Source organism: Ursus arctos, unplaced genomic scaffold, assembly GCF_023065955.2.
Source record: "Ursus arctos isolate Adak ecotype North America unplaced genomic scaffold, UrsArc2.0 scaffold_6, whole genome shotgun sequence".
In the NCBI taxonomy this organism is placed as follows: Eukaryota; Metazoa; Chordata; class Mammalia; order Carnivora; family Ursidae; genus Ursus; species Ursus arctos.
In genome coordinates this window covers 53,364,354-53,386,383 of record NW_026623078.1, presented here as the reverse complement: position 1 = coordinate 53,386,383, position 22,030 = coordinate 53,364,354, and the positions used below count along the sequence as shown (strand labels likewise).

Genomic DNA, 22,030 nt, shown 5'->3' with positions numbered 1-22,030 from the left:
GTCCTTTACTGAAAATTTATCTACCCTTTTCTGTTCCTGTCAGTTATATACTGTGCTTAAAGGATATCCTTAATTTTAACTCCTTTGACAGGCTACCTTGTCTCCACTTACTTTCAGAGCTGATTATATTATTGTGTGAAATTATAAAATGAGGAATTTTTGACACGTGTAATGTGCTATTCAAATTCATTGAAGTTTTTTCCCTAATTTGTCTGAGCACAGAAACAAACCTTAATGCAGCACATTCTACGCTGTGACTATGAGGCCTGTCGACAGTATCTCATGAATCTTGAGCAAGCGGTTGTTTTAGAGCAGAATCTACAGATGCTACAGACGTTCATCAGCCACAGATGTGACGGAAACCGAAATATTTTGCATGCTTGTGTATCGGTTTGTTTTCCAACCAGCAATAAGGAAACTAAAGAAGAAGAGGGTGAGAATAAGAACTCTAACAAGGTTTTAAAAGGAATTTTAGGCAGTTTTGAAAATATAACAACTATTAAAGGAAAGAAAAGGAAATCACTGTGAAGATTTTGTGTGTACTTTTTCTTTGTTTTGTAAAACCTAGGAGTTTTCGACATTCATAGGAGGTAAAGATGTGTGTCCTCTTGTTAGGATGAGTATGTAACATAAGCAGATAACTTTTTATCAGTGTGTTTTGTTGTTTTGAGTTCTATTATCTGATACATACAAACTATATGTGTAATGCTTAATGAGATTTACTGATTTTGTAATAGCAGATGACTTTTATGACCATGAGAATTAATTTAGCTAGTTAAAGCAAGTTACACTGAAGCAACTTTTATCCCAATTTTCAGAATGTAGAGGGAAAAACCACCTAGTGAGTTATGAGATGTTTTGGGAAAAATAACCTTTTTTGCCCTAAAGGTTTTAAATGGTTAAATGAAGGGGAAATCTGCAAGCCTAAGTGCAATTATGTGGTTCATAATGTTTTTCCCCATTCTAAATTCCACCAATGATACTCCGGTAGCTAGTAGTGGTTTTGCAGGTTTCTTTTTTCTTTTTCTTTTTTCCTTCCCTTCCCCTTCCCTTCCCCTTCCCTTCCCTTCATTTTCTTTTCTCTCTTCTCTTCTCTGTCCTTTTTTCTTTTCTTTTCCTTTTTCTTTTTGGTTTGTAGGTTTCTAACCTTTATTTCCTTATCATTAAAAAAGGATAAGTAGTATATAAGCCAAGACTGAGGTGCTGAATTGTGGGTCTTCTTCTTCCTTGGTAGTGAAAGCTGATTTCAGTCTACTTATAAATAATCTTATTTTTTAACCTTTGGGGGTTGAAAAGTAAGGCAGAATAAGGAAATAATTCACATATTAAAGGTCATAGTTAAATCTATCTTAAGTGTCTGTTGCTCCAAGGAGGAACAAATTAAGCTATTCATTATCTCATATGTGAATTAGAGTACTAAAATACATAGCAGTTAGCATTTAATGGCCCATACATACTTAATCTCTTAGTTATTTTTGAGGTTTAAATTGATCCTAATTTCTTCTCTTATGTTTCAGAAGCAGAGCGCTCTGAAAGAAATACATTTGCAGAAAGGCTTTCTGCTGTTGAGGCCATTGCAAATGCAATATCAGTTGTATCAAGTAATGGCCCAGGTAATCGGGCTGGATCATCAAGTAGTCGAAGGTAATGTGATTTTTACCAGGAAAGTTTAATTGGCGGAAACAGAATCCAAATACAGAGAAATGTATCTCTTACCTATCATATGCATGAATTGGTGGGTCCTTCTGCTTTGTTTTTGTTCCTTCCGGTATCACCCTGGGAAAAGATCTGATAATATCTAATAAGGTTTTAAGTGTAGAACAGTAGGATCTAGGATGCTTCAAAAATTTGAGATAATTTAGACCAGTAGTTCAACCTTGATTCTTTGAATGTGTTTTAAGTTTATCATTCTTGTTTCCTAGGAAGTTATTTTCTTTAGTTGGAGATCAAGTAATAACAGTAATCGAAAGAACTTCAATCTTTTATTTTCAGATTACTTATTTAGGTCAATTTCTCAGATGTATTAATGATCTGGGAAGAAGTGAAAGGCTGGTGTGTATTGTGAATGTTGGTATTTTAAATTTTCAGGCTCTCTGGGTTGCGGGATGGACAAACCTTAATAAACATAAAACATTACTAGGTGTTTGAATAGATGAAGAATATAAAGAATTCAGGATATAGTTGTTTTTTGTTTTTTTTGTTTTGTTTTGTTTTTGTTTTTGTTTTTTTTTCTGAAGGAAAAAGCACGTTTATATTAGACACGAGAGCCAGAGTTCTTGGACACTTGACAGAGATCATTGACGGGAGCACTGCTCACTGTGCTGTGATAGGTTGTAAAGTCTACTTAAAATGAAGACTCTCTTTGCCTATTTTCTGTTTCATATCCAGCTTTCCCTTTAAAAATGATTCTTCTAAAATCGATAGCTTCCCAGGTTCAAAAATGTCCTGAAGTGAGATTTATCACAAACTATTTATGGGTGACCAAATTATAATTTAAAACAGTACAAAGACCTTATGTAGACTATACAAAATGGAAATTATCACCAGCTTATTTGTTTAGGATTACACTAGGCAGACAAAATGCTTGGTCTAAAATGGAAAACAACTTAAATTCTTCATGAAGAAATTAGTTTCTGAATTATTTCAGGTATTTCATTTCCTCAGGGAAAATACAGGTGCAGATCAAGTTGGACTCTGATATGGTTGGTCCAATGCCAGTGCTGCCATCTTTTTTTCATGTAAGGATTATTTTGAAGGCAAAGACTAAAAGGAGCTTCAAGAGTGGGTGATGTGTTGCTCACAGAAATAATTTGCAGAGTAAGCTCCTTTGAGGCATTTGCCGAAGATTTCACTGCAGTGCTCTTAACCAGTTCAAACTCAGGGCTGCCGGTTGAACAGATGAAAGCACAGGAGTCTTATTATCCACGCCGGGCAGTAGGAAGTCCACAGACTGCTTCATTGAAGTGAAACCCTCCTCTAGCCTACAATGGATTTTCTAGGCGATGCCCCTTGATGAGTATGCAGGCTGGGATTCATGAGCTGTAAGCTCAAAACTGATGCAATTTCAATATTGAATGGAGTACTGTTAAATGTCTTCAGATGATGATTTGACTCAGAAGTTTTGTTATGTGACTCATAGTTCCTGAGTACAAAGGGCAGATTTAGTGGAAAGCTTGATTGATGCATCTGATTGCAGGTGTATGTACTCTAGAGATTGTTAATCTGGAAGACACATGACCTTCGCTTTTTTGTCACAGTGGTATGTTTGAACATGACTGGATTCTAAGGCTTCTGTAGCATGGATATAACGTGCTTACAAAGAGGAAATTACATCATCCTTGAATTCTTCCATATTGTCAGAAAATACGATGACTCCAGGCAAGCCTTTACGAAGAAATGTCAAAACTCTGAATCTTAGCAGCCAAGGTGGTATCTCCTCAGTATTGTCCTCAGCCACTGAGGATACAGGTGAATCTTCATGAATTGTGTACAACATCTTGAAGAATAATTTTCTTTTTTTTGTTTTTTGTTTTTTGTTTTTAAAGAATCTATATGAGGAGCTGGGCATTGTACTTAAAAATGTTCCCAAGACCTAATGAAGAAAAGTGGTTAAGGACAATTTTTTAAAATGACAAAGGAATGACCCCCTCATTTAATATTGAATTGACTACATCACAACAACAGAGTTGGGAGTTTGCAAGTTCAAGATGAGACTATGGTCTCAATTTATCTTCATTTTATTCTTAGCCTACTCTAAGCTAGAGGTTGGAGAATAGCCCACATGTTTTCTTTGTCCTGTGCACTGTTAAAATTTTTTTTCTTTAAAAATTTGAATGCCTTTAGATAAGCATGTATACCTCTAGTTTGCCATTACTCCCTACTTCTTAGACCTGACTGCCCTTTCCTCAGTTGATACTGCCTTCTGGGCCCTGTAGGCATTGATTTTGTGACCCTGATGTAAGCATTCTTCTTAATAGGCCCCAAACATGCATTTATTTTCAGGTTATTTGCAGTGCCTCCCACTTAATTGCTGCTTTTCTCTCTCTCTCTCTCTCTCTGTGTTTTGAGTAAGACACACTGGGATACCAAGTGTCTGTGTTGAGCTTAATTAAGATTATTTAGGAACATCACAGTGTGAACAGTCACCCTGGTGTGTGCTGTTACCTGGTAAGGAGCCTGCCTTTCTCTCTGGATGAGGTCTTCGGACAGAGAAGTGACCTCGACTGAAAGAATCCCTGTGCCCTGCTCCCTTCCATATTCTAAAAACTCTTAAACTCAGATTTCTAAATTGGGAGAGGGAAGACATCGATTCCATAAAAACATTAACTGTAGGTATTTTTTGATAGTGTATACTATAATAATGAATATATTATTTGAGACATTAAAATTTACTTTGCAGTATCTTTCCAAAGAATGTTTCTCTTCCCAAAGGTACATCATCATACATAAGCTTTATAAAATAGATGTGTTCCTGAAAGTAGCCTCTAAAAGAAATTTTGTAAAAGCTTTTAAAAAAAGTCCTTATAAAATGGAAAGTGTATCGATATGGAAAACACATTTACCCTTGGATCACACAACAATTATAATTAGAAGATTCAAACATTAATAAAAATCTCTAAATTACTTATTTGTAGACATATGAGGGTCACCTGGTAAGGTGGTAGGTCTTTCACATCAGAGAAATGTCATGTCTTTGGGATTAAATCTGCATGGGAGAATGAAGTCCCTTACGTGTTACCTGGCCCTTATACTTGAATTTTTAGTCTTTATTCATTTAGAGACTCTAAAATTGTGGCTGATGGAAGGGATTTGCCTTACGTGCTCTCTTAATTGCTGTTAGTGTGTAACATTAATTTTGTAGGCTTTGTAAGCTTTTATTCAGAGGTATAGATTTTTATACAGGTAGTTACCAGTTCCCCTAACAAGGTCTGTGTTTGTGATTATTTCCTTTTCTTTTTAGTGATGTGCACACCTGTGCAGTATTTTTTTTTTCTTGTATAGCAGGAGAAAAAAAAAATCACACCCAGACATTAATCTAACAACACATTTTACAAGCTCCAGTTTCAGTAATTTCCTTGCGATGCAAGTTGTACTGTTAAAACTTTTTTTTTTTGTATAAAAAATAAATCTAAATTGGTCTTTGTTTTAAAACTACTCACTGTGTGGACGTTAGTTCAGTTGCTTTTGAGATCACAGCAAAGGGGTTTATTTAGTGAGCTAACAGTTTTGGTTTTGTGCTAATCAGTATGTTTGCTGATGTCTATTATTAAACTTAATTCTTACTGATTATAAACAGGGGACAGAAAATTTTTTTGTCTTAATGTTCAGCTGTTCATTTACCTTAACTGTATGAAAGATTATTTTCTAATCTTCACTGCAAGTTTTGTTCCCTGTGCTTAAGTTTGTGTGGGAGCTTAATATAGTGGTATTAGTGCTGAACTGGGTGCCCCCAGTTTCATTTCTATCCCTCACTGACTTACTCTGTGATTCCAGAATTGGTATTTGTACTTCACTTCCCTTGCCTGGAGTATTTGCTTATAGAACAAACTTTGATCTCAGATGAGAAGTTCTGTGCACCTTTTCATTACATTTAGCCATGGTAGTGAGCACCAATTTTGTCCATGTTCTTCTAGTTTGAGATTACGGGAAATGATGAGACGTTCGTTGAGAGCGGCTGGTTTGGGTAGACATGAGGCTGGAGCTTCATCCAGTGACCACCAGGATCCAGTTTCACCCCCCATAGCTCCCCCTAGTTGGGTTCCTGACCCTCCTGCGATGGATCCTGGTAAGATCTGTTATTTTATTTAGTGTTTAACAAAAAAACAAGGTCCTGAAAGAAAGGAAATTGAACATTTTAATAGGTTATTTAGAAATCTGATGTATTTAAAAGTAGCATAATGAGTAAACTATAATTTAGTTGTAGAGATTTGGTTTAGGCGGTTTGTAATTTAAAAATTAAAATTCTAGAAGCTCTTTCATTGAAATATGTATTTCCATACTGGCAAGAAGCTTATTAGTAATACATCAAAATAAATCAATAATTTGTCTAGTGAATTCCTTCTCTTATAGTTTGGAAAACAAATTTCCACTTAAACCTCTGTCCGATTTGACCTTTGGCTTGCAGAGAAAAGCCGTAAGGCCAGTTATGAGAACATGTTAGGGATATGTTGCCTATAATGATGTACATCCTGCTATTCTGTTTACTGAAAGATGGTGACATTGATTTTATCCTGGCCCCTGCTGTGGGATCTCTTACCACAGCAGCGACTGGCACCGGTCAAGGACCAAGCACCTCCACCATTCCAGGTGAGAATCTGTACTATTTTATTTGCCTAGGCATTTGGGTTTCTACAGATCCACACTTAACCTCAAGGAGATGTCCTTGGCTTGAAAAACATCTAATTCTCTGAATTAGATCTTCCATATGTCAGTGAAATTGTGGGGTGTATGAACATACATTTCATCAGTCGGTAGTTGTAAAATGTGTTAATGTGTTTAAATTCTCTATAATGAAGTTATTAATTTATTACTGATAGAATATTTTTCTGGTGGCTTATTTAATAGATACTTGGTATGTTATTCCAGAATATTCTTTTACTTTGTCTTGTTTACTCCTGTTTTGTTACCAAATGGATCTGCTTAATTACAGGTCCTTCCACAGAGCCATCTGTAGTAGAATCCAAGGATCGAAAGGCCAATGCTCATTTTATATTAAAATTGTTGTGCGACAGTGTTGTACTGCAGCCCTATTTACGAGAACTCCTCTCTGCCAAGTAAGAAGTTTAACATACTTTTGATATAAAGATTTAGCATAGCTCTTTTTACTATTTAAGTTGATCTTGCAATGTATGGACAACAGTTATCTAATGTGAATTTAAAATAATTGATCAGAATCTAGCATTGTATTCTTCTATAATTAACGAAGCTCTCTTCAGTGAAAGGCCTTTCTTAATATAATTCAATGTACACTAAATGAATACAAACCCAATTTTATGGAGCTTTATAATATATATACAATATGTATACGTGTTAAAAAGATGACAGTAAAGTTTTTTTTAAGTTTTTGTTTTTTTTTTTAAAATTTATTTGACAGAGAGAGACATGAGAAAGGGAACACAAGCAAGGGGAGTGTGAGAGGGAGAAGCAGGCTTCCTGCCAAGCAGGGAACCTGATGTGGGGCCCGATCCCAGGACCCTGGGATCATGACCTGAGCTGAAGGCAGACACTTAATGGCTGAGCCACCCAGGCGCCCCAGATGACAGTATAGTTATTCTCAAATGTGAATTCATAAATTTTATCACTGTCACCCGGAGAGCTTTAAAAATAATACAGATTCTTCCCCAAGCTTTGTACTGGAAGTATGATTGAGTAGGTCTGGGATGGGGCCTGGAGTCTGTATTCTAAAACTCTGGATGATTCTGATGGTTTCTTTGGACATCTTTTTTGGTTTACAAAATCATAATGAGATTATGCAGAGTTTTTGGTAAGTATTATGGGGCAAATGCTCATTAACCATTGACAGATTATAGCTCTGCTTTCAGCCTGATTGCTTATGTTCCTTTACAAACTTATAATAACAAGCATTTTTATAAAAGTTAGCTCTTATTTGTGCCAAACTGTACTCGTATTAACTCTTCTACTTCTAGCAATAGCAGCATGGAATAGGTAATATTATTTCTATTTTATATTTGAAGTAATGGTCTTAGAGGTTAATTAACGCGCTCAGGGTCATGAAACTAGTGAGTGGCACAGCTGGAATTCCAGCTGTGGTCTGTCTCTTGATTCCAGAATTGAGACTCCCAGTCATCGCCCTTATGCTCCTTCCTCATATTTAAGAGCAAGAAGGTGTTTGAGTTTTTTATTATTGAGGGCAAGGGAGTTTTTGTTTAAGCCTTATTGGCCTTAGGCCATAATGACCCAATGTATGAACTTACTATTACTTTAATGAAGGCTGCCCCACTAGTAAAATAAATCACTGAATTGGAAATAAGTTATTACTCCAGAAGCAGCTTACTAATTTAATTTATTAGTGGTTTGGGGCAGAGATATTTGTATATATACAAATAGATACTGTTTTTTCTATTTTTTCTCAATCAGTTTTAGTTTCTATTTATGGTGTTTTTAAGGATATTATTTTGTATCATTTCTTCAATTGTGTTACCTAAAAATTTATCGTATATTCTTATTCCCTTTCTCTTTATCAGTATTTTAAAAATAATAATTAGAAGGACGCCTGGGTGGCTCAGTTGGTTAAGTGTCTGTGTTCGGGTCAGGTTATGATCCCAGGGTCCTGGGATCGAGCCCCGTGTGGGGCTCCCTGCTCAGCGGGGAGTCTGCTTCTCCCTCTGCTCCCCACCCTTCTTGTGTTCTCTCTGTCTTTCTGACAAATAAATAAAATCTTTTAAAAAAAAAGTCTTAAAAATTGTTTTTATTAGAGTGAGCACAGGTGTGCACGAGTTGGGAGGGGGTGCAGTGGGAGAGATAGAGGGACAAGCAGGCTCCCCCACTGAGCACGAAGCCCTACATGGGGCTTGATCCCAGGACTCTGAGATCATGACCTGAGCCTAAGTCAGATGCTTAACCAGCTGAGCCACCCAGGTGCCTCCCTTTCTCTTTTTAACCCATTTTGCATTTCTAGTTCACCAGTCCTTTCTTTTAGTGCCCTCCCCAAGCCCTTATATGAGAAAATACATAAACTATCTGGAAAGCAATCAATATGCCATTCTATTAATAAGCTTGTATTATTGATGACGGCTTTGAAGCAAATTAGAGAAAAGGGAAAGTTCTTTTCCTTTTTAGGTGATAAGCATAGGAATTCTCAAACTGGTCCTTTGTTTCCTTTTTATATTTCAAATATAGGAGAATTCATTATTTCCAATTTAATTATTCCCCCCCTTCTCTCCAGTCCCAGGTGTGGGTGGTTGGATTTTGCTTTTATAAATAAGCTAAAGAAAGCAAATTTTTGTAAAAATTATCCTGGTTAGTAAAGATGCAGAGGATTTTATTCTCAACCAGCTCATTCTTACCTGAGCAGAGAGGTAGTATGAAGCTTGGGGAACAGGTAGGGAGAAGAGTGAACAACAACCTAGAAATGGAGAGGTATAAACGCTTTTGATGCACCTGATTAAAAGTGGAGGATTAGAAGAGGAGAGCAGTAGCCAGTGAATACGAAAAGCCACCACTTTGTTCTCTATTCTTTGGGCTTGAACCCTCAGAATAATGGCTTTGGTTAGACTAATACTATCAAAGTGGGTTTAGTAAGAGCGGTAATGTGTTGGTTGCATAAGAAAGAATTAAATAGGCAAGAGTAGAGACTGGAGTTGAGGTTTGGTTTTTATGCCCATCTGTTGTCTTTAGTATGCGTGTTATAATAAACCGAACTGGAAAATGGAAAAGAAGGATTTGATGCAAGAGCAAAAAAGTGTTTTAGAAGGAAGACTTCATGAGGAATCCAAATTTTTTATCTTAGTTCCTAGGAACAGTGGTGCTGTTGGCTGACATAAATCAGTTAAAGAGCAGGTTTGGGGAGAAAGGTGATTTTAGTTGTTAGACATGTTGAAAGTGAGGTATCACTGGGAAATCCTAAGTAGACTTACCAAGTAAGCAAGTGCAGGTGTTGGTACTGTGTTACCATCATAGAAGGGGTGCTCGCTTTGGTGGATCAGAGAGGGAAGCACAGGTGGTTGAGGACTAAATTTTGGGAAATGCAAAGGATCCAGAAGGGAATAGAAATTCATGGAAGAATACTGAAGGTACATTTTTAAGAGAAGATACATAATAATTACTGAATACGTTTTATTTGCTAAACATTGTGTTAAAAGCTTTTAAGTAATAATTGATTTAATCATCATCATAGTTGTAGGCTATTGCTAGCCCCACATCTAGAAAATATTAGTTTGACTCTAGAGCCCTATGATCTATTCTTTAGTTTCACTAAGGCCAAGAAAGGAGACCATGGTTGAGAGAGACAAGGATTCTTAGAGAGATGGCTTTTTTTCTTAGATAGTAGGAAACTAGAAAATACGACCAGTGATTTTCTTTGAGTGGTAGGACATTATTATTTAATACAGCAGAACTACTTTTTTGTGTAATCATGAATATCCATTTCTTTATAATCAAGGAGGAAAATAATTGATCATTATTTCTTTAAAAAGATTTTATTTATTTGAGAAAGAATGATCAAGAGAGAGAACACAAGCAGGGGGAGCAGCAGAGGCAGTGGGAGAAGCAGGCTCCCCGCTGAACAGGGAGCCTGACGTGGGGCGCAATCCTGGGACCCTGGTATCATGACCTTAGCCGAAGACAGACGGTTAACTGACTGAGCCACCCAGGTGCCCCTGATTATTAATATTTTTATGTATAATTTTTCTCATTTTAGGGATGCAAGAGGGATGACCCCATTTATGTCAGCTGTAAGTGGCCGAGCTTATCCTGCTGCAATTACCATCTTAGAAACAGCCCAGAAAATTGCAAAAGGTAATTTATTTCAGGTCCTAAAAGAGTTATTTTTTAATTTGGATAGACTCTCTTCTACATATATATTATTCAAACCTAATTTCTGTGTCTTGAAATGATACAATTGAGTAGAAACAATTTATTCTTTCGTGCATTTGTGTGTGTGTAAAATTCATGTTTGCACTTTTTCTAAGTATTGTGTCTTCTAACTTTCCACCAAAAAAGCTGGTATAATTTTTTAAATTAAAAAAAAAAAATTGCATAGTGGATAATGTAATGACTACTACTTAGAAAATAAAGATGGATTACTGATAGAACCTGTCAGTGGTTAATTGGTGGTAGTGATAAAATTTTATAGAAATAATAGGCCAGATGTCTTACTGTTCTTCCTTCTGACTTGGAATTCATGCTTAATAGAATGCAGTAAGGAATATCAGTTCCTGCCATCCAGCCTTTAAAGGACTAATGTAGTTTAAAATATTGGTTATAAGATTTATGTGATTATAATTTGTTACATGGAGCTGGAACTTTAATCTTAACCGCATAACGTAGAGCTATGTATTCAGCCTCTGTATGATGTATTGTCGTCATGTGGTTATGTGGTATAATTACACTTTGCTTTTACTTTGTACCAGAATTGACTGGATTTCTTGCACATTAACTTGTATATATCAATTTTAAAACTGTTAAATTAATGTATAGTAGTTTTTGATCTATACTGTGTAAATGTTAGAGCTTTTGCATTTGAGTAGAGTAGTGATGGCTGTGATTAAGGGCTTTTGCGATACCTGAACTGCTGTGTTCTTAATCTTTTTAGCTGAAGTATCCTCAAGTGAAAAAGAGGAAGATGTGTTTATGGGAATGGTTTGCCCATCAGGTACCAACCCTGATGACTCACCCTTATATGTGTTATGTTGTAATGATACCTGCAGTTTTACATGGACTGGAGCAGAGCACATTAACCAGGTAAGTTATTTTTTATTTCCTTGTATTTATGCTGTCTTTGGGTATTCTTTTCCTTTTTTCCCTTTCACCATCACTACATTATAGTTCTTAGCTCTGGAATTCTAACTCTAGTATTTCCTTTTATTCTAAGTTACAAAATTCTTTAAAGAAAATTAATTTTTATTTAATTCCTAAATAAGTGAGGAAAAGGAGGTGATCGTTAAGTAAATTAGGAGATACCTTGAAAATTAGAAATCTTCACTCTAGTCTAATCTGATCCACAGCTCTTGATACAGATTTTATTACTATAATTACTTTTTGGGGGGATGATAGGAGTTATTTTTGCCCTACTGGTAATCTTTGATTTCCACTTGTATAATATTACAAGGTGTGTATTTGCTGTACCCATTTATTATTCTGTGTTTACAGAGCACATGAGTTTTGCTCTGCTTTCGTTATGATTGACTTGTTTCAGAAAATACCAGAAATAATTATGATGATGAGATGTACATATATTCTTCTTTAAAAAAATAAATCCTTCAAATTTTAGGATATTTTTGAGTGTCGAACTTGTGGCTTGCTGGAGTCACTCTGTTGTTGTACAGAATGTGCAAGGGTTTGTCATAAAGGTCATGATTGCAAGTGAGTACAATTCTAGTTTTCATTAATATTATAAATTGCTTAGATTCATATTGCTGTATTAAAATAATCTTTAACAAGATAATGTTCTGTTTCTTAATTAAGGAAGCATGAGGTTTTGTCAAGTTGTTCTCCTTAAGCTACTTTATGTATTAAAATATGGTGGTTGATTTAGAACGTACTTTGAAATGTTTTTCATTTGCTTTTGTCTGTATTCTCCAGCCAAAGTCTCAGGCCCTTGTAGTAGGGTCTGCTAGCAGGAAGTCACTGCAGGTATTAAGTGAATCATGGTGTATGTTTATTTACTACTGAAAGTGAATGTAATAACCTTTCATCCAGCAATAGAGTTACCATGGCTAGGTTGTTTATTTTCACAGACTTAAGAAGCAATAAAATACTCCAGCATGAACATTTGCAGTGCCTCAGAGTCTCAACAGAGACATCAGCTATAACTGTGCTACAAATGTGTAGATGTTACAGTTAACAGAGAATTGGTTTGTAAAAAACCATCTTTTTTGCTTTAAAATAAATTATACAGGACAAGTAGAAGATGTTTATAGATATTGCATTGGTCCTTATTTATGATTTTTATTAAAAGAACTTTGGCTAATATGTTTGTTTTCCTTATTTTAAACCTCTAAAAGTGATAATCTATTTATTCATTGATTGCTTACTAAGTGCTCTCACACACTAGATGCTCGCGTGGTGGTGGACAAGAGAGTCCTTGTCCTAACAGGGTTTACAGTCCTTTGAGAGGACACAGGCAAGAAACATCTGCCCCTAAGGGTTTTTAGGGTTTATTAGATGCCTATAAGAGGACCACCTACCCTGAATGGGGGATGTGGGGAATTAAGGAAGACATTCCAAAGGAGGTGACTATACCCAAGTCATTATAAGATCCCTCCTCTCGTGAGAGTTTCTTTATAGACTTCATGCCACTAAGTAATCCTTCTAATTAAGTATGCTTTTAAGAATTACATTTTGCATTTAAAAACTAACAAGGGTTCTATCTGATGTAAGTTATACCTCCATAATTTCAAGGGAGATTTGTGTGTGTGTGTGTGTGTGTTTCATTTCAGTTTTTATATTGTGCGTGAATTCTTTCTAGACTCAAACGGACATCACCAACAGCCTATTGTGATTGTTGGGAAAAATGTAAATGTAAAACTCTAATTGCTGGACAGAAATCTGCTCGTCTTGATCTACTTTATCGCCTGCTCACTGCTACTAATTTGGTCACTCTGCCAAACAGCAGGCAAGTGGGATTTTTCAGGACGTAAATTGAAATAACACAGCACGTCTAAGTAGCCCTCTCCCTGCTCACAACAATGTTCTATTTTGCAGGGGAGAGCACCTCTTACTGTTTTTAGTGCAGACAGTTGCAAGGCAGACAGTAGAGCACTGCCAGTACAGACCTCCTCGGATCAGGGAGGATCGTAACCGAAAAACAGCCAATCCTGAAGGTGGGTGAGTCTGACAGTTACGACACACATGAAAAGCATTGTATTTATTTCTGTCTTACTCACTATTTTTCATTTTAGATTCGGATATGCCTGATCATGATCTAGAGCCCCCGAGGTTTGCCCAGCTTGCACTGGAGCGTGTTCTACAGGACTGGAATGCTTTGAAATCTATGATTATGTTTGGGTCACAGGAGAATAAAGACCCGTATGTATTCATTAAAAACGTTTTAAATTTATGTATTTCCCATGTTAATATAGGTGACTACAGTGCATTGTCTTTCTTTCCCCCTTAAGTCTCAGTGCCAGCAGTAGGATAGGCCATCTTTTGCCGGAAGAGCAAGTTTACCTCAATCAGCAAAGTGGCACCATTCGGCTGGACTGTTTCACTCATTGCCTTATAGTCAAGTGTACAGCAGATATTTTGGTAAGTTCTTTGGACGTTTATATACAAGTACATGAAAAGAATGTTTCCTGACTTCGTTTCCCATAATTTTATTGATCTAAACTCCTAAGTACTGATGAGCTTTAATTGAACAGTACACTAAGGGGAGTAGAATTTTGGGGATGATTTAAATGTCTCCGTTAACAACAGAAACTCCTTTTATTCTAAACAAAAATTCTAAAATGTGTTAAAAAGACAACAGTATACAAATGTATGGAACAGTGTTCAAAACTAATAGTAACGCGGTGTAAATTTTTGTCAAGTACTCCTTTTTGCTGTGAAATTAGAAAAGAATATAAACCATAAAACCTAGTGCTGGTGACATTATGGTAAAAAGAGCAACTTCAGACACTGATGGGGTGGCATCGCATCTGATATTTTTAGAAAACAATAATATCACGAGCCATAAAAATATCAGTGCCCTCAGAACTTGTCATAAATAATTTATGATACGAGAAAGAAAAAATCATGTCACAGAATAATAAAATACGAAATACTTGATGGATCCACTAATAGTGGATTACTGAATCAAATTATACCCCAGCCACTTGTTGAAATGTAGCAATTTAGAAATAAAGGTTATTTTAAGTAACATGTAAAATGAAAACCCAAATAACGTGAAATTGAATGTTCTCTGTAATTAATATGTATATGATTGACGATACATAGAAATGAGACAAGAAAGTAACAATAATAATGACTAAGTGAGAGGGATGGGATTATGAATTTATTAATATAAGTATTTTAATCTACTTTGCTTTTTCAATATGTACCCTATAGTGAGTGAAATATATTCTTTCTTTGACTTGATTTTTCTTCTAAATATTGATATTCATAGAACTATAAGACTATAAAGGGAAATCAGACATTGGAGACCCACTGTAGGTCAAAGACATGGAAAGCATGTGGCGTAAATTAATCACTGACGTTAGAAATGTTTTGGTTAAATTTATTTGAGATTCTTATTATGAAATGTTAATATTGAAAAAGTGTTGGAACTTTTTACTTTATAAATATTTGTCTAAACATATTGAGATATCTCAACATTAATAAGAGTGATTACAATTTTTTAAAGCTTTTAGATACTCTGCTAGGTACACTAGTGAAAGAACTCCAAAACAAATACACACCTGGACGTAGAGAAGAAGCTATTGCTGTGACAATGAGGTTTTTGCGTTCAGTGGCAAGAGTTTTTGTCATTCTTAGTGTGGAAATGGCTTCATCCAAAAAGAAAAAGTAAGACCTCCTTGATTTGGGCTTTTGTATCATTTTACACACATTTTTTGTGATAATGATAACACTGTGTATATGAAAAGATTCATAAAAGATTCCTGGATTTTCCTTTTTGCTCTAGCAACTTTATCCCACAGCCAATTGGAAAATGCAAGCGTGTATTCCAAGCACTGCTACCTTATGCCGTAGAAGAATTATGCAATGTAGCAGAGTCACTGATTGTTCCTGTCAGAATGGGGATCGCTCGCCCTACTGCACCCTTTACTCTGGCTAGTACTAGCATAGATGCCATGCAGGGCAGTGAAGAATTGTTTTCAGTGGAACCACTGCCACCACGACCATCATCTGATCAGTCTAGCAGGTAAATTTCTACACGGTAACAGATTCTGATTAATTCTATCTCCAGAAATACCACATTTGACTTACTAAACCTTGGCGTAAGCACTCAGGTGGTGTCCATGATCATTTATGCAACAAGTGGAAGAGATTTTATTTTGTTTGGAACATGTGAGAGCACTTTAAAAATTAAACATTGTGTCGACACGTCTAAGGTAATAGACACATAGTTGTGGGTTTTATTTTTAGTTTGGAAAAACACTATTTTTATTATGCCAATAAAGTAATCTGGTAAGAAAGTTCAGACCTCTGTAAGCATCATTATTTCCTGTCTTTTCTTACTTTAAATAAAGCAGTCTGTAAGGCCAACTTGAGAAATGAAAAGACCTGTAACTTTCTCTGTGTCCAAAGGCTTGGGCTAGGGGGCAACTTTTTATTGTGTAATATAAATAACCAGAATGCTAGAATTCAAAAATATTCTTTACAACAACCATATTATCTAAGATAGGCCTAAAACAACTCAATAAGTAAATGGTCCTAGTTGTAAGATTATTCTTAATTCTCATTCATCTTTTCCATTTGTAACTAGACCGTAAGCTTGTTGAGTCAGAATATTTAGAAACTGAAGTGTTCTGGTGTCTTTTAGCACAGTGCCTCTCAAAATTAAATATGCAAATCACTTGGGAGTCTTATTAAAATACAGAGGCTGATTTTGAAGGTCTGTGTGGGTCCTGAGGTTCTGTATTCCTTATAAACTCTAAGGTCGTACCAGTGGTACTGGTTTAGGGGCTACACTTGAGTTGCAGGGCTGTAGTGATCTTTAGCAAATATTTTATCTTTGGTTTTCTCAAGTCTGATTTTGTCATTGTGTGTGTGTATAATGGTGTTTAATAAAGATCTTTGAGACCTAAGGACCCTCTTTTTCTTTCTGGAAAACATCTCTGGGTTTCATCTGGGTTGATGAGTTGATTATCTACTCTCTCACTGTTCTCCCCTTACTCCACGTGCCAATATGTGTCCCAACTTTCCCTTTATTGTCAGGTCTCCTAGGATACCCTGGAATCTAAATCCAGGTTTGTCTGTCAAAGCTTTCCCACAGTAGCCTTGTCACTGTTATACTTCCAGGAGTTGCTAAAAATGGTTACAAATCAAACTATGTATTTTCAGACTCACTAAATATACTTCATTATCCAGTGATTCTATTAGCAAAATCTGCTTGGGCTCCATATGATATTCCTGAGCCTGACACCCTGTGAGGAGCCCTCTAGTTACTTAAGTGATATTACTTTGTGAATTCTTTGGGCCCTCTCCTTGGTTTTGCTCCAGAACATAAATGTTTTTTTATCTGTTGAACAGACGTTGGAATGATCTCATCTTTAAACAGTGGTGATGAGCCTGTTCTTACTAAGTGTCAAGACTTTGTCCCTCGCCACTGCTTCTTAGGCTCTTTATTTAAGTACTGTGCACTCCTTAGCTCTCCTCTTCACTCCATTCCCCTTGATTGATTCTTGAGTCAGTCTCTCAAGTCTTCCCAGAAGGACGTCTCATTTGATAATCAAGAGAGATAATAGTGTAATGTTTTCTACAACTGTTGATATAATATAGAAATCCTTCATTATAATACAGTACAATCATCACTCCTTCTTCTAAGGGTGTATTTTGATCAGTGTTCCAAGCATGTATTAAATAAAAAGTACACACTTGACTAGTCTCTGTGATTTCCCTTGTGTTGGATGGTAGATGGTATATATCACTCCACTGAGCATAAAGTTTTGAGTTTAGTATTTTTGTGTTTTCTGTTGCTTCCCTTCACTCTTTAACTCTTAATGTCCTTATTAATTAACCTGTTTCTCTATCTCCATGCCTCTTAGAAAAACTGTTAGCAGAAATTTTATTATGAACTAGGAACTTTAAGTATTGTAAATGCATGACCTGTTTTAATCTTCCCAATAATTCATAACCACTATCATCCTAATTTTTAAAATGAGAAATCTGAGGCTCAGAGAGGTTAGGTAACTTGTCCAAGGTAAAATAACTATTAAAATTTAAAGATAGTTAGAGATAATTCTAGACAGATTTTTTCCTCTTTTCCTATACTCCTGAATATTAGATGGCAGAGTAGGGGGAGATACTGCTTTTTGGTGCATTTTTTTTTAAGATTTTATTTATTTATTTGAGAGAGAGTAAGAGAGAGAACATGAGCAGGGGGAGGGGCAGAGGGAGAAGGAGACTACCCACTGAGCAGGGAGCCCACCTTGGGGCTCCATCCCAGGACCCAGGGATCATGACCTGAGCTGAAGGCAGATCCTTAACTGACTGAGCCACTTAGGCACCCCCGTTTGGTGCTTATTGACAGTGTTGAGGCATTGGATGAATCCTCACTGAAGCCCACCCTACCTCACAGCACAAGCTGTAGTCCTAAACTCTCATGAGTGCAGGTTTGTAATTAGAAGTTCTCTGAAGAGACGTTTTTCCTGTCCGCATCCAGCCATGGCTGATATAGGCAGATCTCTTGAGATCAGTTGCCTTCTCCTGATTTATGTTTGGCTTTATGTATGTGAGGGGGACAGAAGAGGGAATTTCTATGAGATAACTTCCTATTTTGCTTACATCCTAGACTGTCTCCTATGAAATGTGTGGCTCCTTGAAACCCTTCTAGCCTGAGACAGGAGCAAATGCCTTTGGTGTAAATGGTGGCACCACTGCTCTCAAGTTTAGTGACATAGGATTGTTTCCCTTTATCACCGGGATAGTTGTGCTTTGTTTTTTAACATTTTATCTAGCGTATTTAGGTAATCTACACCAAGGGGGATTTCTCTGCCGTTTGGCAAATTGCTAAAACTAGAGTTCCCAAACTTAGAAGTATTTTAATGGCTCCTGTTAGACTGGGTTTCAGGACTGTAGTTGTGCCATGAAATCTAGTGGGGAAAAGAATTGAATCATGGTACGAAGAAAACTGAAGCTCCTTTCTGAATGGGAAGTTACAATACATTTTGGGAATTAGTAGTATCATACGTACTTAGTGCATAACTCCGTTGAGGGGATAGTAGATCTTGCGGATGTTCCAGTATTTTTTTTTTTTTTTTAAGAAATACTAATTACTTGTGGCTTCACAAATGTTGACTTTTATTTTTTAATATTGGAAATGTTGAAATCTTAGGTTGGAAATACCCTTTTCATCTTTTCAGATTTTCTTTTAGCCTTCTCATATGCTTTGTAATACACTGTCTCTGTGAAGAACCGGTTACTTAAATTTCTAGTATTAAACGCCATATTGAGACTGCTTGTGTGTTTGAAGGCAGTGCCTCACTTGACTCTTCTTGTGTAACTGGTTTCTCATTTCTAAGAGCAGCTGAGGTGAGGAAAGAACACTGTCCATGTAAACACCTTTAAAGGTCCTTTAACTTTAACCTCTCTTAAACTGTGTTTCTTAATCTGTAAATAAAGGGTAATAGTAGGTTACAGGGTTGTTTTAACATGCATCTTCTGATCTCTGACTTACATTTTAAGCTGCATTCTCTCATTCTCCCCTTCCTTTTATAATGGAGGCATCTGTCCTTTCTTGGCTGTTTCCAAGGCATATTTTTAGGGAAGTGGAACTATTTGGCCATCCACCTTTTGTTATGATTCTGTTTTCAAATTTATACTTTTGAACTGATGTTTTTCCTCTGCACACAAGTCAGTGGTTAATAAGCTGATACAAAGTAGGTCTTGTCAGGTCTCTTAAAAGAGTAGATCACTTGTAATTATAAGCGCACTTATTACCACACTTTGTTAATGGAGGAATGCTACAGTTGGAGCCTTTGGAAGTTGAGGACTGTTGGCATTGAAAGCATGGAGAAGGAAAAATATTTCCTGTAGAGCATTTCAATGGGAAGGACTCCTAAAAGGATGTGCATTAACAAATTTGAAGTGACTTACTGAAAAGTAAAAACAATTCTGAGATTTCTCAGTTAAATCTCTATGGTAAAATTAATTTCTTTGGGCTTCATATTTTCTGATATGCTATAGATTAATTATTGTTGGTTTCCAAGAATTTTTAGGTCAGATTTAAAATAGATTTCCTAGCAAGTGGGACACACTGAATGACACTAGAAACATAAAAAGTGTGCTGTGTGGCAGAGGTGTGGCAGCAGCGCCCTCATAAGCTCCTGTTTCTCCACAGCTCTAGTCAGTCTCAGTCTTCCTACATCATCCGGAACCCCCAGCAGAGGCGCATCAGCCAGTCGCAGCCTGTGCGGGGCAGAGATGAAGAACAGGATGACATTGTTTCAGCGGACGTGGAAGAGGTGGTTGTAATTGTCTTCACTGTGGTAGATGAGAGGCTTTTATATGGGAGGGAAGAAGTTTTAGTAGTAGCTTACTACCATTATATATATTTGCTTCCAGGTTTTAGACTTTTGTTACATATTCTCATTTGTGGTTATACATATTAAAAATACTTTAATAATCCTCAATTTAGTGGAGAATACAAAATTGAAGCATAAGCTTATTTTTACTTAGGGTTAATTTTTAGAAAAGATACCCTTAAGGTTAAAAAAAAGTTTTAGTAGTTTTGTGCAAGGCAGTTTTGAAGGCAGAGAGGATACTGCATCTTCATTAGGTAAGTTTTATAACTGGAAGTTTAAAAAACATAGTCTCTACACAATTGTTATAATTTTAAGGTTCTGTATATGGACAATAATTACTTTAGGGTATGTTGATACAATTTTTGATAGCAAGTTGTCACTAGCCAATGATTTTCAAACTCCTTAGTGTTAAAATTCTCTGTAATTAGGGATCTTCGTATTGTAGTTACTTATTGCTGTGGAGGAACACTGGTAGAGATGTGGGTTTATTATGTACTTTGTCTACAAATAAGATTCTGGATTTAGGTTGAGGTGGTGGAGGGTGTGGCTGGAGAAGAGGATCATCATGATGAACAGGAAGAACATGGGGAAGAAAATGCTGAGGCAGAGGGACAACATGATGAGCATGATGAAGACGGTATGCAGGTTATTTGAAAAATTATTCAGTATGAATAAATCAGGTACTTTTATGGATATTAATACACAGAAAAGCCCCATTTGATGTATAATGAACATAATGTTCAGCATGTTTTCAGCCTAGGGATTCTGTAGCATTCGTTCCAAAATTTTAGGAAGCAGCTGTACACACATACACAAATATATACATATATGCTTATATATATTTATACATATAAAATAATTTATCCTCTTCCTCCTTTACCTTTTGGTTTTGACTTAAAAGTTTTGAGTTTCTCTTTTCTTAAAAGACTTTCTAGAAGTTAAAATGATCATAACCACATTAGTAAACATTTGCAAATTAGAGAAATGGAAAAAAATGATCCATAATCCCACCCAAAATAGTTTGTATTTTTATTTTCAGTCCTCCCCTGTGCTGCCCCATTCCCATGCATGTCTTAGATATTGTATGTATAATTTTTGTGCCTTTCTTTTTTCACCAACAATAATCAATAATTACTTTGGCCTTTTTGCTACATAGTCATCATAACTGTTCTTATTAGTAGCCATCAGATAGACTTTTTGGGGATCGGCTTTATTGAGGCATAATTGACATACAATAAACCACATATTTAAAATTTATAATTTTACATGTTTTGACATGTATATACTGTGAAATTCTAGACAGATCTTTTTATCTTTCTTCCCCTTTTGGAATCCCTATATGTAAAACAGATGAAAATGGAACAGTGGACCTAGCGCAGAGCTCTGCCCACTGGTGGAGGTTCCCCTGCCCAACCCTTTTCACCTCAGGCTATGCAGAACAGATTCTGAATTGGAGTGTAATAGTCTCCTGAGTACCATAACTTGCCTAGTCATTTTTCTCCTACTAAGCAGGCAGTATACTTACTATAGTAGTAATCCCTCCTCTCTGCCCTTTCCTCCCTTCCCTTTCGTTAACGATATTCTGGCTTACTGGAGCCTGTCTTGTTCCACAATGAGTTTGTACTTTTTTTCTCCTTATTTAAATATATTTTCTAGGGAGTGACATGGAGCTGGACTTGTTAGCAGCAGCGGAAACAGAAAGTGACAGTGAAAGTAACCATAGCAACCAAGATAATGCTAGTGGGCGTAGAAGTGTTGTCACTGCAGCAACTGCCGGATCAGAAGCAGGTATGTTACCTTACTCATATCCAACTTTTTTGCTTATACTAAGGCTGTGTGTATATTTAGCATGAGCTGGTTAAACTATACTCCTTATGATTTGCACAAGGGTGGCTAAGTCTTTTATAACTTAATCCTTTTTCCTTGTGGATGTTAGTAAGGAAGATATTTTAATGACTTTTTTTTTTCTTTTCTGATTTTTGAATAATGGATTAATTTTAAGGTTCATTTAGAAGAGTTGTTTTGTAATGAAACTATTTTAATGATGGGTTTTGTGGACTATTGACTATTGACTCTGTTCACAGTATGGCCTGGTGTTCTGTTTAATATATGTATATTTTCCTAAATGAGGGAGTACACTGGTTTTAAATATCAACAAACTGATAATG

The 22,030-nt window shown here is 36.2% G+C and overlaps 1 protein-coding gene across 10 annotated transcripts in view; it reads left to right on the top strand.

Moving 5' to 3' along the window:
* The window catches only part of UBR5 (ubiquitin protein ligase E3 component n-recognin 5), a 134,685-nt gene that overhangs the window by 81,888 nt on the left and 30,767 nt on the right, over positions 1–22,030 (top strand). For 7 of the 10 annotated variants that reach the window (XM_026495613.4, XM_057308116.1, XM_026495611.4 and 4 more), the window contains exons 21-37: positions 223–433; positions 1,518–1,644; positions 5,634–5,785; positions 6,211–6,306; positions 6,650–6,773; positions 10,379–10,476; positions 11,273–11,421; positions 11,951–12,042; positions 13,148–13,294; positions 13,384–13,502; positions 13,581–13,707; positions 13,797–13,926; positions 15,020–15,180; positions 15,299–15,538; positions 19,679–19,802; positions 20,388–20,499; positions 21,519–21,650. In XM_026495613.4, coding sequence (XP_026351398.1) covers positions 223–433; positions 1,518–1,644; positions 5,634–5,785; positions 6,211–6,306; positions 6,650–6,773; positions 10,379–10,476; positions 11,273–11,421; positions 11,951–12,042; positions 13,148–13,294; positions 13,384–13,502; positions 13,581–13,707; positions 13,797–13,926; positions 15,020–15,180; positions 15,299–15,538; positions 19,679–19,802; positions 20,388–20,499; positions 21,519–21,650 — 2,341 coding nt within the window. The remainder of the gene's footprint in view (positions 1–222; positions 434–1,517; positions 1,645–5,633; positions 5,786–6,210; positions 6,307–6,649; positions 6,774–10,378; positions 10,477–11,272; positions 11,422–11,950; positions 12,043–13,147; positions 13,295–13,383; positions 13,503–13,580; positions 13,708–13,796; positions 13,927–15,019; positions 15,181–15,298; positions 15,539–19,678; positions 19,803–20,387; positions 20,500–21,518; positions 21,651–22,030) is intronic. The other 3 variants (XM_057308118.1, XM_026495614.4, XM_057308117.1) reach the window with 1 other exon arrangement.